Source organism: Corapipo altera, unplaced genomic scaffold, assembly GCF_003945725.1.
Source record: "Corapipo altera isolate COAL_440 unplaced genomic scaffold, ASM394572v1 61, whole genome shotgun sequence".
Lineage (NCBI taxonomy): Eukaryota > Metazoa > Chordata > Aves > Passeriformes > Pipridae > Corapipo > Corapipo altera.
In genome coordinates this window covers 6,390,910-6,409,389 of record NW_020884910.1, presented here as the reverse complement: position 1 = coordinate 6,409,389, position 18,480 = coordinate 6,390,910, and the positions used below count along the sequence as shown (strand labels likewise).

Here is an 18,480-nt window from a genome sequence, read left to right as displayed (position 1 = left end):
GCCTATCAGAAGAAAATGCTTAATAGAGACCTGGCATAGAAAGACAACATTGCACAAAATACTACCTAAAAATGCCTTAGAGAGGACAATCTGTGTAAAGTATAGTAGAATTGTCTCCTATGAACTGGAAACAGAGTGCTTGACTGTGAGTATTTATTATTACTTACAGGTTGTTATCCTGCCACTCCTTTTTCTAAGTGGGAAAAATTTGAAGACTCAAATCACTGCCAGCACAGTCTTTTCTACCCACACCAAGTCCAGAGGAGTCCATAGCAAGTACTGGGCTGTGTAAAATAGCATGCTCCTGGTGTCAGAAAGAGGTATAAGGACCCACTTCAGCATCCTTATTCACCATTTTCCCCCCTTATTTCTACTCTTATTTTCCTAGGAGAATGTTTCCAGCCATGAGGGTGAAAATTACAGGCTTGGATCCCCATCAGCAGTATTATATTGCCATGGACATTGTCCCTGTGGATAACAAGAGATACAGGTAAGCTTTTTAAGTGCAGAGGTAGGAATCTTATAATAACTTACTGTTAATGACAGCCTAGCAAGGACACCTGCCATTATACACCATTGCAAAGGTCTGCTGGAGGAGACCGTGTTGATTTATATAAACGTGGTTGATTTGACCAGAATCACGAGACACAAATCCAGAGGTTTAATATAGTCTCTTTGGATTTAAACCTTTTTCTTTTCAAATAGCAGTTTTTAATTGAGGAGTTCCCTGTCGTGCATTTCCTAATTAACATAATTCGCTACAACTTTCTGCGGGAACTGATAACTGGATTTATCAATGAGAAGTCTGCAGCCTCTAAAACTACTTCAGCAAGAAAGGAATGGGCAAGCAGCAGCTGAACTAAGATAGGAACCTCAGGTCTGGCCTGAACTGAATTGGATGATTTAAATTTTAAAAGCATTCACTGTCCAGCACAGCAGCCACAGTGAATATTGGTCCCTGACTTACAGTGTGGAGTCATTGAGAAACACTCCACCACTGAGCTGAAAGACAGGAAGAAGTTTCTCTGATATTAGTGGGCTTCTGACCCTTAAATGTACTCTGGAAAACTCATGGTCCCCTACATCCCAGAAAACTATCCAGACAGAGGTGATTTATGTATTCTTATTAAAAGACCCCTTTTCCCCTAACAGTCTTGACTGAACCAGATTTCAGGGATTTGGAATTGACCCTATGCTTCAAATGCTAAATACTACATTTTTGCTCTCAAATTGTGCAGAGTGTTTCTCAGGAAAATGTTTTTACTGGGGAAGCATCAAGACAGTGTTTGATACTCAGCTGGATGGTTTTTTTTTGTTTCTTTGAGTGTGGTTCTGACAACATTAACATTGAAAATAAATATGTTGTCTTACCCTTTGTTTCTGTCCATTGAGCAAACCAGCAGGGAAAGGAACAGACCTTTTTTTTCTTTTCATTTCTTGTGAAAATACAGGAAATTAATCACTCTTTGTAGGTAAAGACCGAAACAGCTTAGCAGAGCTGAGTAGAGACCCAATGAGGGGCAGTACAGGGCAGAACTTCAAGGTGTTAGCAGAACTCTTTGTGAAATGTCTTAGATGGAACTAGCTACAGGACAGAAAAAAAAGTGTCTAGGCAAAGCTGTGGTAGAAAAATTTATGGCATATATAGGATGGCTAGATCAGGAACATAAAAGATCACAAAAGGTCAGGAAAACAAAAATAATTTTTTTCCTTTAGTCCCAATGTATGTAATACCATATGGAATTTCCTGTTTTGCAACATTTCAAACCAGAAATTCTGTTTTAGCAATTGTTCTAGTGGTATCTATTGGCTTTTGCCCTTTCTAGTTGAAGCCACATGTGTTTTGCGAAGTCTGATATGGGATCCAGTGCCGATTTCCAGAAATTACAGGGCATTTATTAATATTTTCAGAGAGGACTTTGTTTATCCGTATTTTCCAGCCTCTTACTCTGGCTCAGAGAGGGTTAAGGAGTTGAGAAGGCACATGTGGCAGAGTTTTACTGGGAAAATAACTGCAAAGCGGTTTTAATAAGGAATCAAGTCTGAACAAGTGGCTCAGGGATAATCTGGCTTTCATTTAGAAGGTAGGAGGTTGCAATAAAGCACATTCTCCCCTGACTGCAAATGAGAGCTTGAATTGCATGCGGTAGGGTGGCAGGGGAGGAGGAGCTCTGGACATGTTCCTACAGTGAGTGAGTGACAACTTCCCTTAGGTCTACCCTTCCTTTTTCAGGTATGTGTATCACAGCTCCAAGTGGATGGTGGCTGGCAATGCTGACTCTCCAGTACCCCCAAGGGTTTACATCCACCCCGACTCACTGGCTTCTGGAGACACCTGGATGAGGCAGGTGGTCAGTTTTGACAAGCTCAAGCTGACCAACAACGAACTTGATGATCAAGGCCATGTAAGTTAGAAGTTAATTGTGGTGCCTGCTGTCCCAGTCTTGCCTCTCCCAGTCTTGAAAGGGTGCTGCTGCTGCTTTGATGCTCCTCTGTCTTGTTCAGCACACGTCTGTAGCTGCTCTCCAGAGTTATGGAGCTTTTTCCCTGTTTCAGTGCTTTTCCTTGAACTGTTGCCTGACCCTATAAAGCAATAAAGCAGCTTTCTCTCTGCACTTAGCACAAACTTTGTCTCATACATGCTTGTAAGAAAAGGGTAGTTTTCGCCATATTAGCTCTTACTCCATCCCTGCTTTCTTGTACATCTGGATGTGGTGTAAAATATTTGGGAAAGAAAAAAAGTCCTTTTCCTTTTGTTTTCTCTTCAGATAATCTTACATTCAATGCATAAATACCAGCCTCGTGTTCATGTCATCCGCAAGGATTTCAGCAGTGATCTTTCTCCTACAAAGCCAGTTCCTTCAGGAGATGGGGTGAAAACTTTTAACTTCCCTGAGACAGTTTTCACCACAGTGACAGCCTACCAAAATCAACAGGTAAAGATGTGTGCCTTCAGGCTCCTTTTATGTTGTGTGGTCATAAAAATGTCAGTGTGCTCTTTGTGATTGAGACCTTTTTTTCTCTACCAAACAAAGCTAAAGAAGAGTGTACGCTTTACAGGCTAAAAAAGAAAATACTTGCTCTGGGGTAGAGTGTAGATTTCAAGTATCTTGTCAGAAAACCACCTTGGAGATAAGATGGTTGTATCTTTTTCTGTAATGTAAGTAGGTGAGATCAATCATAACGAGATGTGTTGTGTTCAAATTTCCTTGCTGTCTCATGGTACAAATTACTGTGTCTTGTCCCTGCTATAATTTTAAGGTAGTACAACTAGTCCAGATCTGTTGTCTCAGAAAGAAAACACATAGTTGGGGTTTTTATAGCAGCAAAGGAAAAACTTTTAAAGAAGTGCAATCTCATCAGTTTGTTGACAAAATAAGTCTTTGAATGCCTGTATTGCACATGAACTGAAATCCTCGTGCATAAATGTCCTAAGGTAAGGAATCAAGTTAGGTCCCTGAGCTTTAGGAAAGAAAACTTTCAGCTCTTCTAGAAGTTAGTCAATAGGATCCTCTTCGAGACTGCCCTCAGGAACAAGGGATAAAACAGAGATGGCAGATCTTTAAGGAAGTCTTCTATATAGCCAAGAGTTAGCAATTCCCTGGAGCAAGAAATCAAGCAAGGAAGTCAAGAGACGGGTATAGCTGAGTAGGGACCTCAAACAAAAGGGAAAGAAGGAAATGCACAGGCAATGGAAACAAGGTCAGATAACCTGGGAAGAGTAAGGAGATTAAGTATGGTTGTGTAGGGATTGGGTGAGGAAGGCCAAGACAAAGCTGGAACTGAACCTGGAAAAAATAATAAGGGCTTCTACAGGTATGTTAACCAGCAAAGGAAGGTTCAAGAAGGTGTACCTCTCCAATAAACAATGCTGGAAAACTGGTAACAACAAAGAAGGAGAAAGCTGAGGTACTTAACTTTTTTGCATCAGTCTTCAATGGCAACCTCTCTTCAGACTTCTTGAGTGGGTGGACAGCAGGCTGGGGAACAGGGGAAAAAAAAATGCTTCCCACTGTAAATAAAGATCAGAAGAAAAGGCTTTGGGTGACCAAGTTGTGGCCTTCCAGTACCTGAAGGGAGCACACAAGAAGGATGTAGAGAGATTTTTTATAAGGGTGTGTAGTGACAGGACAAGGGGGAATAGATTCAAACTAAAAGAGAGTAGGTTTAGATTAGATATTAGGAAAAAAATTCTTTACTGTGGTGAGGGTGGTGAGGCACTGGGACAGGTTGCCCAAGAGAAGCTGTGGATGCCCCATCCCTGGTGGTGTTCAAGGCCGGGTTGGGTGGGGCTCTGATTGTACACATTTGCTCTCCCTTCTCCTTCAGTGGCCAGTGAAATATTGTGTCCTACTCTTTGATGAGGTGTCCTGCTTCATCACTTCTTTAGACACATTCACTGCACATATTGACAGCTCCTTATATCCACCCATTCTTTTTGTAGTCTCCTTATGCTCATCTGCCAGCTGCCCTTGCCTCAGAGATTCACAGCACCTCTGTCATGCTTTGGGTTCAGGGAGCTTGCCTTCTCTTGTTTGCCTACACATACTCCCTGTTTTATTCTCAGGTGAGAGGAACATCCCATTTCCCTTTCCTGCCATTCTCCTCCTCACTGAGGTATGGGTTGTGATGGCATTAAAAGGGATACATAAGGTAATTTTTTTCCCCAACCATGTGAAACAGAATGTCAGTTATTGAAGATTTTTGCTGCATTAATAGTGTGTCCACTTAGAGAGTGCAAGTTACTGTTGTAAAACTAGAATGAGGGTACAAACTCACTTGGAATAAAAATAATATACTAACAAACCTGTTAGGGCAATAGATTATACAGTTTTCTGCCATGAATTGCAGAGGAGTCTTGAATGGAAAAAAGCTGGTGAAAAAAAATTATGAAGTTAGTATTTTTTCCATGGCAACAACTGTGCTTGTGGAGAATGACTTCATGAACTCAGTGGATGTCATTATATTCAGTATTTTTGGACTGAGGGACAGACACATATTAAATTAGCTTAAGGCAGATTGTAATATTTAAACAATTTCTAACAATTGTGAATTGTAACAATTCACATGTCAGAGTTGGGAGTTTTTTGGGAGTTCACATGTCAGAGTTGGGAGTTTTTTGCAACATACATGCTGACAATGCTCCCACAACTGCTTCTTTTTCTTCCCATTATTGCTAACTTTTTTCTCAGTCTGGTCCCCTCAAACCGACTTAAATAAGGACCTGAAATGGATCAAAAATATTGGAACACGATGGTGGGTTTTCTGTAATTGCAGTGCGGGAAATTTCCTACCCCTCTCAGCCAAATGCATATACTCCAAAAACTTTAGCTGTAACCAGACATGAAAAGAGGATAGAGAAGGAGAAGAAATGAGAGAAAATAAGCCTGTCATTTTTCCTTCATGACCAGACCTATAAGACATAATTACACAGGTAAGGGAGGTGCTAAGGGAGGGATCCCTGTCACGGACTGATACCATAAGCTGCCTCACTCTAAATAAGCACTAAAGTTTCTGTCTCTCTGAATTCCAAGCATTTGGGGATTTTGTCCAGAAAAATTTGGGGGACACAATCACATTTTTATAATACCAGTAAGGAGATTCTAGTGGGCTGGAGAAACCTTTTCATTAAACCCAAATTTAAACCCCCTGAATCTGCCGGCATGCCCTCCAGTGGCTGTAAAACTTTGTCTTACTGGGAGAAGTGTCTCTGGAAACAATTGTAAAATGTTAGCAAATCCACCACAGGGATTCCCTCTGCTGTAATTCCATCCTCTACAGAACATATCTGTGTCTGTACACACAAGTCCCAGGACAGCTGCAAAGTCAGGCTAGCGGAAATTAAGTTCACAAATTAAGCTTCTGCAAAAATAGGAGCTGCATTCCAGATCTGAGGTTCATATTCAGAGCAAAGGCTTGGTTCTAACAGAAGCAAAACACCTGCAAATCCACTTCAGATCAGACTGTATTAAACTAGTCCCTTCTGAGCAGTTTCAGCAAAAACACCTCAAATTTGATAGGGTCTGGAGATCTCACTCTGCTTTCACTACAGAGATAGAATCTCTAGGACAAGGTGAGGCGGGCAGAGAAAAGCTCTTGTGCTACACCAGGTTGTGGAATAGCCAACAGTGAGTAGAATACCACAGACTGCAAGGTCAAAATCCTCATGCTATTTTTCATATTTACCAATATGGAATTTGTGCTTAAAAATAAAACATGAAGGAAGATCTCCCCCAAAGTAGTTAATCTGGCTGCCCCTTCCTTTATTTAAAGGAGCAAAAAAAAAAGAAAAAGAAAAAAATATTTCCAGACCGAAAAACTCTTGAGGAGCCACCTAGATGCTGACCAGGACAGCAGCAACCTGTACGTGTGGCCGGGTGGCCAGCTGCCATCTTTGGGGGCTGTAGCCTGTGCTTTGCTAGGCCTTTCCTCCTTGGCATTGTTTGAAGGTTCATGAGTGCATCCAGCTGCTGGATATCTAGAGTGTTGAGGCTGGGATAACTCAGATACCAGCCAAACATGAGCAGTATGCCTGTTCCCAAACCACGTGGACATTGACAAATTAGAGCTTCTGGGGCTTTGCGTCCTGGTCCGAGGTGCGCTTCTCCTTCAGGAACAACTTCTCAGCCCCAGTGCTGTGCCATGGTTTCTGTCTCTGGTGCCATTCCTAATACTGCCATGGTTTCTGTCTCTGGTGCCATTATCTTGTAAGCAGATAGTGTATTCATGGATAATGGAAGGGCAACTTTAACTGAAGTCTGGGGAAATAAGTATGGAAAATCACTGTACAGGTGGCTTGGGTGAGAGTGATAATCATCCGTAATTTTCATTTGTTTAAAGAGAAAAATTTGAAGACATCAACTAATTCTCTTTTTCTTCCTTTTAGATCACCAGATTAAAAATTGACAGAAACCCCTTTGCTAAAGGTTTCAGAGATTCTGGGAGAAACAGGTAACAGGAACTTGTTTGTGTTTCCTCACTGATCTCTTCCCTGCTTTCCCTGATGAGTGCACAGGGCATGTGTCTAAGGTTGAGGAAGGCATCTTGTGATCATAATTACGTTTTACAGGAGAAATTTTCTGTAGACTAGTTCTTAGAGGAATTAGAAGGACTGTTTTATTTCGCCTAAACAGATTTAATGTGTAATGGTGGCTTCTTTGGGAAATACTTCCCAGGTTAGACAGCTAGATTGATCCCATTTCTTTTCAGAAGTCTCCTCCAGTGCTGCTCCTACCTCTGTTTGGATTCTGCAGTCCTAAACCCTGACAAAGGGGTTTAGATATCCTTAGACAACATATCTGTAAAGACAGCTTATCACTTTCCTGCTCGATAACATTTTTCTCTGTGATTGTATTTTTTTGCTGCTGTATGTTTGGTTCTCTCTTTGCTTCTACCTTAGTGTCCCTTCTGTTATTTTGCATATATGTTTTGCTGGTGGGTTTTTTCCTTTTTTTTATGTCCTGGATAATTAATTTATATATGCTCATTTCTATGATTTTCATGTTTTAAAACATTCTTTAACATTCTGATAAGTTGTTAGTAAACTGTTCATGTATCGCTGATGTGGTACCATGACATCTAAAGAATTAGGTAAAATCATTGAACTTGTAGAGATACTGTAGTTTCCTAATTTTTTTTTTTGTTATTAAAATGAACACAGAAAAATGAGGGATTGCAGACTGTAAAACAGACAAATAGGTCACAGTCTAACACTGTGCAAAATAATAGCTTATTCTTTATTATATGTAGAGCTGGCTGAAGGGCATTTTTTAATTTTAATTTTCACAGGAAATGCCAAAACTTAGAGTGCAAATGCTTGCTTTACGTTGGAAGAAAAAATGACTTTGTGATAGGTTCTCAGGATAAAAGTACAAAAAGATTCTCATTTCAAACAATTCCTGTTTTTCTCCAGTGTTGTCAGATTATTTCACTTTGACTGTGTCGCTTGATTTTTGCCAGGATTTTTATGAAAAGATTAAATAAAACACCTTGAGCGTTATTTAGAAAAAAAAGTATTTTAACAGGTAATAGTTAAACAGGAACTTTAATCAAAAACCCCTATTGTGATAGTAAAAGACATTACAGAGTTATCAAAAAAGAAAAAGAAAATCAAAACAAAATTTCAACTTTTTCTACCAATCATGAATCCTGAAGAATTTGCAGCCTATCTGAGTATTTCAGATCTAAATGACGTGGGTATCCTTTCAATCAGTGTGACAAAGGCTTTAAACATTAATTTTATTATAGAATTAGACATACATGAGTACATTACAAGAAGCCTAGGGTTGTAAAGCAAGATTCTGCAAGCCAGAGTGAAAGTCATGTGCATAACCCTCCTTTGCTGTTCCCTTGGGCACTGTAATTCAGTTTTTACTTGCATGCTCCTGTTGTGTGTGTTCCCCAGGACCACTACGTCCTTATAGTTTGCTAAGGAGAGTGTTCAGTCCCTGTGTTTTCCACCACACATTGTAATGCTACACACTCTATGGTCACAGACACCTAACAGACCTAGAGATTTCCTAGCTCAGCTCCTCTGTTCTCATCTTACAGAAGCTATGCAAAAAGATGTTACCGCTCTCATTTAATCCTCACTGGGAGCATCAGTTCTCCTTGAGGCATATGTGACTTTTACTCTGCTCTCCTCTCCTGTGTGTGGGAAGCAGGATGTGCCCCAGGTACAAGATCTGTGTTCAGAGATACAGCTGCACTGGGGGCTGGGTTAGGAAGAGGATTGATGCAGTTCCAGGTACATGGTGGGCTATATTAACATGGAAGGCATTAATAAGGTCCTAGCTCAGTGAATTTGGACAGTTTCCTGAAAAAGTTGGGAATTACTGATTTTTGTAGCTCATTGATTTAAGAAAGGGCAGGAAATTGCTACACGGCTGCAGCTGTGGGGAGGGCTCAGTAAGGCTTTCTGCTGATGTAAAGAGGAATTAAAATCTTTAAGGTATTACACATCAAAGAGAGCAGCCTGAGGCTTTAGGAAGAAAAAAACAGGCAAAGGTATTTGCAAGCATATATAGCAGTCAGGCGCCTGCCTCACAAGCAGTGGTCTGGCTAAGGTTGCACTGCTGTTGTCAGCTATGGAGGACATTAATGCTCAGCTGCTCCCTTTCAAGAGGACACATAGGAGGGAGAAAAACATTCAGGTCTAAGCCGTGTGGGGAGAGGACTCTCCAAATGGGACTTCTCCTAACTATGCTAGATGGCTCTTCCCCTTGTGAATTTGTCATTTCATCAGGATTACTGGTCAGCTGGATTAGCAGCCATGATGCTCTGCAAATTCCCACACCCTCAAACATCATTCGCATATCCTTCCCACAACTTCGTTCAACTGCAGTGCATCAGACTGTGGCTGGAGAATGTCCCACTGAAAATGTAGGCCTTCTTTGAAAAAGAAACAGGTTAATTTGAAGAAGGGGCCATTTGTGAAGCAGGCAATTGAATAGTATATGCCCAAGAGGTTTTAAGGTTTTTAGAGGTTTTTAGAAGATCTTAAGGAAAAAAAAAAAAGGTGTGGCAGCAGCAGGAGACACAGAATTCTGAGTCAGCTCCAGGACATCATATCCCAGTGACATAGGGATACTGAATCAGAGCCATGGTTAGAGTTTGCCAGCAAATGATGGGGGAAAGAATCCCCCTGGGAAAAGCAGAGCATATTGGTAAAAAAGGAACTCTCAGGCCACTTCTTCCCTAGGACATTACCTTTCTGCTTTGTGTGGAGATTCTTCCATTAAATGGTGGTAGATATTTTCCCCTCCAGTTATTTATTCTTTTATTGTTTCACTGTTGTTTCCTGCTGCAGAAATTGTGGAGTTAACTGGTTTTTTTTTAAAATAGTTTCCCTTTTAAATCTTTTGCTTCTATCAGCTCACAGCCTTCCCCTACGTTGCCTTATGACTGTGGTCTCACTTCATTACTACAAGAGATTGCTAAAACCATGTTGCTCTGGGGACACCCCATCATGATGTAAATGCTTGTATCCATATGGAGCAGCAATCTTTTCCCAGATTCTTTCTTAGATCTCTTTCAGTTATTTGCATGAGTGTCTCCATTCATAGCTCACTGCCTCAGTCTTTAAGCTGGGGGAAGGAGCAGTGATGGGTTTCAGAGGGAAGGATAGAAACAGCTCAACAGCTAGATGATGTTTTGCAGTCTTTGAGCACTCAAACCGTGTTAAGTAATGGTGTTCAGCCATCTAGCCATTTGCCTTGTTGGTTTAGGAATTTAGCCTGTGTTTGAAGTCTGAGTCTTGGTTCCTACTTCTTAGAGATTCCCTCTACCTGATTTTTGGTCCCTCTTCACTTTTTGGAAAGGCACATGAAGCATCTGTAAAAATGCAACAAGAGAAGCTCCTGGTGGTGAAAGAATACCTATATAATGGAGGTACAAGTCAGGTTATTACTTGGTTTCTTTCCTGAACTTCAAGGGACTGAGAAACTAGAGTTTCTGAGATATAGAGCTCAGCTAGCCAAATGTTTGGGTAGCAAGGGTGCAGGTTTAATGCCACAGAGCCTATTTTTGGAGACCAAGCAAAGTTGATTTGACAGTGAGATGCTTGCAGGATCTCCTTATCCAGGAGGAAGCCAGAAGGGACAACAGTCAGGAAACTCAGCAGGGTGATGGAAGATAAAAAACCCTAGGCTGAAGGCAAATAACAGCACTTGACTTTCAGATGTGGGCAGCTGAAGTGAATACAAGTTGCTTCTGCTGGAAATGCTCTTTGAGTTTTGTCTAGGATAAGAAAGCCAGGAGGGCACTTGGAGCCAATAGTTTGGCTTCCCCAGTGAACAATGAAATGATGACCTGAATCCTGCATGCAGTGGGAATGGCAAGATCGGCCATATGGGATGGATTATGGAGGTGCACAGATAGCTCCTTTCATTTTTCAAACAATGGAACTGTTTCATTTATTGCCTATTATTAAAACTTTATAGCACTAAAAATAAAAGAATGAATGAAAAAGAGAGAGTAAATTTTGGATACCTTTTAAAGGACTGACCTTATTAAAAAAAAAAAAAAAGCTGGCAGTGAGTCCTCTTCTGATACTTTTGCTTTTTACTTCCTTCATAAAGATGGTGTGAGAGGGGAGGGTTTATGGACTGATAGATAGTTTGAAGTTAATTTTTCAGTGCGGTTCTTTGGAAGAGAAAATAAATGCCACATGGATTATGTTCAGCACACTTGGTACCAGCAGTCCTCACCAAAGTTCCCCCCGTATTACTGAGGTTTCAGGAATGCTGCAAACAATTATTTTTTTGTCAGCATTTATTACTGTCCCAAGAGGTCTCTTCATTGGCCAGGGCGGGTTTCTTTTCCTTGTTAGGGGGTGGAACACACACGCATAATAGCACTCCAGTATTTCTGCTGACTAGGAGAGCACACCAATGTCATAAATTGCTACATAAGACACAGTTATTAGAGTTGACAGGGATTAAATTTCTTGATTCCCACCTCACCACCTCAACATTTTCTTTCAAAAATAGGAATACATCACAGACAGAAGAAAGGCTGGGGCTAGGGTTGTAAAATGAATCACACAAAGGTGGTGTGCCTTCTCATCAAAAACTGTTTTTTAGCATGGCTGCATGTTCTTCTTTTGCAAGACTCCATACATGGGGTGGTAGGTGCCTAGCAGGTTAGCACATGAAGCTGCTGTCTCATGGATCTTGTCTTATGCATGGAAGGATGTGAAAATTCAGTAAGGATGTGTTCTTCTTAGATACTATTTCAAAAACACCCACAATATTTTTTTCTACACAAAGTGAAAGAGGCCCCCAAAAACATAAACCAAAGAAAAAAACCCCAAACAAACCATACACCAATGGGAAAAAAAGATTTTTCTAGTATATAGGGACTTAAATTTATGCATAGGAGAACTGTACATAACTTTGAGCTCTGCCATCCACATACTCAGAGAGGATGTTTTGTAATGCATGTTCCACATGTGTTCTGGAGGAGGAAAGGTCTCACATTAGTGGCAGGAAGAACCAGCTGTGGAGTTTGGCGTCCATTCTTCAGGTACCTGCTTCTGCCACGCTGCCTTCAGCATTTCAGGGCAATCTGTGAGTCCAGCAAAGCCATAGTGTTGTTTCCAGCAGTTGCAGTGTGGAAAGGGAAGGGTGAGAGGAGCTGTGTCCACAGCAAAGGCGCTGTTGTAGAACTGCTCTCCTGGAGCAGGAGGAGGTGGGTCTCTGGTGGCATCTTTCCTTTCCCTGACATACAGGCAGGAATACAAGCTGGTACTCTCAGTGCTGCCAATTACCCTCTATCAGGTCACAGACACAGTGGAGTCTAAACCTTGAAAGCAGTGTATTATTCCCGATTTACTGTTTCATTTCTTCCTTTTATTATCTCCTGACTGTTCTATTTTTTCCTTTTCAAGTTATATGGTACCTGTGAGAACTGTATTGATACAGCGGAAGGGGGTAGATGCAGAGCTAGAAACTTAGAATAATAAGTCAATTGCTGAGCAGATAATGATGTAGTCTCCAGGGAGAGGCAGTGGTAATAGCATTAACCTGCTTTTACTGTCTCCCTGAGCCACCTCCCATTTTACTGGATTTTACTGGAAGGGAGTTATGAGAGCAGAGCTGGAAGTCTGATGCTGGAGATCTAATGACTGAGCCAGACTGTGTGTCCACTGGTTTTAGTGAGCTGGCCTCCTTGCTTCCTCACATGATCCTGTGGAAGACGCAGGGCAGCTGAATTAGCGGAGCTGGAACTTTCAGTCTGCATTTTTGGATATATTACATGGTTTTAATCACCAAGGCAGGTCCTTTCAAGAGCAGGTCTAATTGCATTGCAAGTCGCTCAGGACATTTTTTGCCCCTGGATATATGGTACCAGAAAGTCCTTCCTTCATGTTTGGGCCAGGGAGCATTTCATGAGGCTGCAAAAAAGGTGCTGTTCTCTTCCCAGCTGTGAGAGTTGAGAAGCAGATGGAGTCTGAAAATGTGTGACTTTCACACACAGGGAGCAGAGGAAATCCTGGCCATAATATCGGTAGCTGAAGGGTAGCTTTTGCACACAGAGCCCAGCTTAGCAGGTGGGTTCAAATTCTGCACTGCCTTGTTGTCTCTGAGCTCTATGAGCTGGCAGAGGCCACTGTATTAACCAAATAGTTTTGTTGTAATGTGCTCAGCACTAGTGTGAGACTGCTATGCAGATATGTCTTCTGTTTCTACTTCTAACAGCTTAGCAGCTAATAAACACCATGCAACAACCTCTCTTCTAAACCTCCTCTTAAAATACAGAGTTTAGTTTGCCAACTCCAATGTATTTAAAGCATCCAAGCTTCCGGGGAGACTTTGGAAAGTTAACCGAGTGAGTGAAGGCACGTGCAGAAAGACATTTTCAGAAGCAAAAGGCAGCTCCAGTGTCAGCTCAACATCTGATGAGAGGCTCTGGGGATGTTAGTGCCTTTTGCATTGAAAGGGGATATGTTCTTGCATTTGACGAAGAATCTCTAGTAGTGTACAGTCAGTGCAAGGGCTAAAACCTACTGCTGGAAAAGAGGCAGGGGAAAGTGAGGAATGGGGAACAGAACAGTGTGCAGCTTCCACAAAGAAGAGCCTTTCCTGGGAAGAAACTCCAGGGGTTTATCTTGTAAGGAACATAGAGTCTTTTCCTGATTATAAGCCCGTGTCCTCACTGAGGCTGTGGAGCTAAGAGACTTCCAGCAGAGCTAGCATTTTTTGGTGAAAATAAGAATAAATCTGAGAACCCACCCTTCAAGAAGAAAAGTTCTCACCAAATTTTTTGGTGTTTTCTTTTTGTTATGTCTTTGTGGTGAGTTAAGGACCCAAAGCAGAGATGTCACTGATCATTTTTAAAGAGCATCTTATGCATTTCTAGTCAAAGTCCAAACCCAAGAAGATTCCCTTTATGATGGCTTCCCATAGCACTTCAGAACAGTGTCCAGAAGTAGGAAGTGGCAGGGAAAGGCAGTTCACAAAATCTCTGGTTCTGTAGGCTGAATCCCAGACCTCCTTTGTTTACATGACAGCTTACATCCACCAAGTATGGAGGCCCAGTCAACGATAAAGTATGCCTTGAGGAGCTGACAGGCATGTGTCTCCTGCAAAGCAGACATGAGGCTTGAGATTCTTTTTAGAAAGGATAAAGGCATTGAGAGACTGTTTGATGCTTTTGAAATCCTGGGTTGGGGAAATTTTATTTTACTCTGGTCCCCAGCACTTGTGCGGGAAGACTTGAGGAATTCACAGATGCCAAGGTGACTTTTTGGTAGCCGCTGGCAGCCTGTCAAAAAAAGTTGGAGCCTTCTTTCCGCAGTGCCTATGCTCCCAGCTGACTGACATCCTTATTCTCTCCTTGTTTTATTTTCTTTGCATAGGACGGGCCTGGAGGCCATTATGGAGACCTATGCCTTCTGGAGGCCCCCTGTGCGCACTCTCACCTTTGAAGACTTCACCACCATGCAGAAGCAGCAAGGTGAGCATACAAAAGGAATGCAAAGAGCTGTAGAAAGAGCAGGAGAAGAGGGCATAAGAGCAGCAACACACTTTGCCGTGTGTCCAGCGACTGGAATGGGGATGTCACATACATCATTAAGCTCTTGACTGTAATGAAAGGACACAGAGCAGAGAGGGTAGATGGAAATGGTGGACAGGCCATGCCTTATGAGGTGGAAAGGAACCACTTGATCTCCCTTGTCTTCCAAGTGCTGGAACTAGAGTCCTAAGAGCTAGAAGGAGGAGCACGAAGGAGTGTAGGGTTAAATGAAGCACCCTAACAACACAACATGAGTTAAGTGTGAAGAGGGCACAGAGAGACTGAGGAAATGCTCAAGCATGTCAGACACGTTGTTCTCCATTTACAGTTAACATTTGCTATTTGTGTGGAAACACAAGGGAAATGGGATTGTGTCCTGTGGAAGTTTTAGGAGACCAAGAATGTGCCTCCCTTCAGGATCATGGTACCTTGATTTCAGAACTCGGTGGCCTTGCTGGAGAGACTTTCTGTTAGTAAGAATCTGGGAAGAATTATTGGATAAGCCAGGTGTTATCCACTTGCTCATGCAGTGTCTTTTCATAGCTTCTGCCCTTTACATCTCTCACTTGTTAAGTAGGGCTTTCATCTCTAGTTTCAGACTGTGTTGCTATTTTGCTTTTTGCAGGGATAGACCTTTCCCATTCACTTTATTGCCGCTATGTCTAGTTAAAAACACAGTGATCATTGAGAATGGAGGTATCAAGGCAGCCTCATACTTTTTCATTCCAACATACATGCAAGAAAAGAAACAATTCAAAATGGTGTTTAAATGTGACACCAGTGAGGTTAAACAATCAAAACCAAATGCCTGCCATGTGCAGCAGATTTTCCAGCCTCTCACACTTTAGCTTGACATCACCCCCAAAAATTCCCTCCAGACCTTGAATCCATCTAAGGATGATATGGTCTCCTCCAGAGGCAGGTAAGCCATGATGGCTGTTGGGGCTGCCCATCACCAGGGCAGAATCAGAAGAGTATACAGTGCAGGATTGTCTTCTTGCTGACTGTCCCCTACCTCAGTTCCACGTGCGACACCCCAGAGCCTAGGTCACCTGCTGAATCATGTTTCTGATGGCATAGCATCAGAGAAGGATAGAGCACACTCCAGTCAGCTGTGTGAGACTCCCTATGTCTTTACATGGTCTTTACATGGCCATTCAACTTAAATGGCACAACATGGGGCAGGAGAGATTTTGCACAAGCTCAGGGGCTTGTGTTGAGGAGCACTTGTAGTGGGAGATGTGGTCAGAGATGGGTTAAAGAAGGCACTCAGGAATCTCTTCATCACTCACCTAAATAGAAACATAACAGCTTCTCCTCCTGGTCACAGCCACTGAAGCAGACTCTCTCCAATGTCTCACTCCCAATTTGGGCTCGACCCCTCCCCTCCCCTTGGTTATCAGATAACATCCTAGTGGCAAGTCCAGCAATTGCTTACGTGGTAAGGTAATACTAGGAAAGGAAAATATTTAATGTATTTTTAGCTTGCTATAATATAGTTTGGCAGCTGAAAAACCAGGAAGCAAGCCAGTACCCTGTGACCAGCTGGCTCTGTGCAGACCACCACCACTGCACCACAGACCTCTAGGCTTAGGGTATCCTGTAACTAAAGTTGTGTTCACAGGTCAATCTCAAAAACTTAATAACTCTTTACAAAAAAGTGCTTTGAGCTCTGCATTTGGCCATATCAAATGAGCTCAAGATAATGAATCAGAAATATTCCAACCATCATAGTGCTCACCTCTCAGTAGTTGCTGTAACAAGCTGTCCCCTGATCTCAAAAATAGATGCAAAGCCAAGGTACAAACACACTCTATTTTAATTTCTGGTTGCTGGGACATCCCCCAAAGGCCAGCACAAATGGTCTGGTCTGGAGGCCTTGGAATTGCTGGCAGAAAGATCAAGAAATGCTGGGATGGCTTTAAGCCACATGTGATTCTTCTCTCCGAACGTAAGACAGCCAGGATATACCATGCTCATACCTCTTCATCTCCTTGCTTTCAAGCACATAAACTGGGTGACAGGTGAGTAAATCACTGGTGTTTAACAGCTGACATCACCAATAAGCTCTTGTACCTTGGATCCTTCCAACCTGAGCCAGTCTTCACATGTAAATAGCTTGCCTTGGACTTTCCTTCTCTCTCCTGCCTGAAGCTTCAGTGCTCTGAGCTGCATGCTGTTATCTCACACCCTTGTATATTTATGAATTAGAAGTTTTCAGGGTATTATTTTAATAAACAGATACTTTAATTCTAAATCACATTGTTGTCTCCAAAACTGAGTGAACATGTGACATTTCTGAATAAACATTTGAAGAATTGCAAGCCTTCCTTTTACCCCTTGCACTGTTAGTTGAGAGATTGCACAGGAGGCTTAAGGAGGGTTTTGGGACTAGATGTGTCCACTGCAGCTATAAAGGAATGCGTATTTACTTCAGAGAGACAGGGTGAGAGCAGCAAAAGTGGCTGCTTGATGAGGAGGAAGTTATGGTTATCCAGCCTGTGAGGAGGGAGAGAATAGTTGGCAGACAGGAAAAAAGCAATAGGTTCCAGTTACATGAAATCTAGGGAAGTTGCTGGACCAATTCTGCTGTAAGAACTGCAGAATTCAGCTTTGATTTTCTAGAGACGAGTCCCTCTTACAGTAGTAGAAAAAATTATGTTTTCTGGGGCAAGAGCTTGGGATGTTGGCAGCATAAAGTTCTGTCCTATGAATTGCTACAGATTCTTAGCTTATGTACCAAATTTTTATGGCCTCTACTATCTTGTAGAGATGTTAGCTTTGTGTTACCCACCCCTGATACTCTTGTTACTGTAATTTTCATGTTTTTATGAAACAACTGTGTGGAACATGCTTCATTCAAGTGGCTCTGATTTTTCTATTCCAACCTAATGTCCATCCCTTTTTGTGGGATGTTAAGAGAGAAGGAGAAGTTCTCTCTCATCCACCTTCTTTATACATTTAATTGTTTTATGTTTTTATGTCCCTCTTCTGTGCCTCTCAAAGTGAATAGCACCAGTCATTTAATTTCTCTTCTAGTGGGAAGTTTTCCAGATTCTTAATAGTTTCTTTAAAAAAAAGTCTGCACAGAGTATTCCAGATGCATCCACACGATACAACTATATAAAGGTGTAATATTTTCCACATTATCCTTTCTGCCATTCAACATGCATCCTAGTGCTTTGCTCATTTGCTTGGCCCAAGCTGTATGTTGAGCAAGGGGCCCAATGACACACCAAAATCGATACTCGGTGTGCTGGATGCAGCTGTTTCATACAGGGATTAAATAACTCCCTAATCTGCACAATGATAGGTTTCAGCTGCCACACAAACTGGTAAGCTTGATATCGCAACCAGTCACACAGATGCCTGGTGTAGCAGGCTGAATGTAGCAGTCCATGAACTTTATTTGCACATGTTGCCATTGAAGTAAAGCACATCAGTAAGTCTCTGCAGGTCTGTGACCTGACTGGTGACCACATTGTCCTACCAAGGAGACGAACATGCTCTTTCTGTTAGTGAAACCCTTTGGCTTGAGAACAAACCTCTCTTTTGGAGCATGCAATCCAAAAGTCATCACAGCTTCACAGGAACAAGCACCATATTTGACAGTCAGAGCAGGTTTGCAGCCACTTTGGAAAAAGAAAGTTCCCCCTGAACAAAACCTTTGCAAGAAATGCTCGGAAAATGGAAGCCCAGGGAAGGCTGACCTTCTGGAGAGTGATGTCACCCACACTGCAGTCTACTTACTACTAGGGAAAAAGGGGTCTTGGGATTATTGAATGCACATGTCAATGGGATGTAGAGAAAGCCAAGAGTCTATTAAAGTCTTTAATTGGAATATATTTTCAAAATTTAGATTGAACCACATCCAGATTCTCATTATTAAAAATATGTGGCTCAGTTTCTTGATTATAAAAGGGAACATAAAAAAAGAAGAGGCAGGGGGGAAGAAGAAAAGAG

General features: G+C 41.9%; 1 protein-coding gene across 1 annotated transcript in view; it reads left to right on the top strand.

The window, feature by feature from the left end:
- The window catches only part of TBX15 (T-box 15), a 92,317-nt gene that overhangs the window by 61,138 nt on the left and 12,699 nt on the right, over positions 1-18,480 (top strand). The window contains exons 3-7 of the mRNA XM_027653605.1: positions 389-490; positions 2,234-2,405; positions 2,769-2,936; positions 6,887-6,951; positions 14,360-14,457. Of these exons, the coding sequence (XP_027509406.1) occupies positions 389-490; positions 2,234-2,405; positions 2,769-2,936; positions 6,887-6,951; positions 14,360-14,457 (605 nt within the window). The remainder of the gene's footprint in view (positions 1-388; positions 491-2,233; positions 2,406-2,768; positions 2,937-6,886; positions 6,952-14,359; positions 14,458-18,480) is intronic.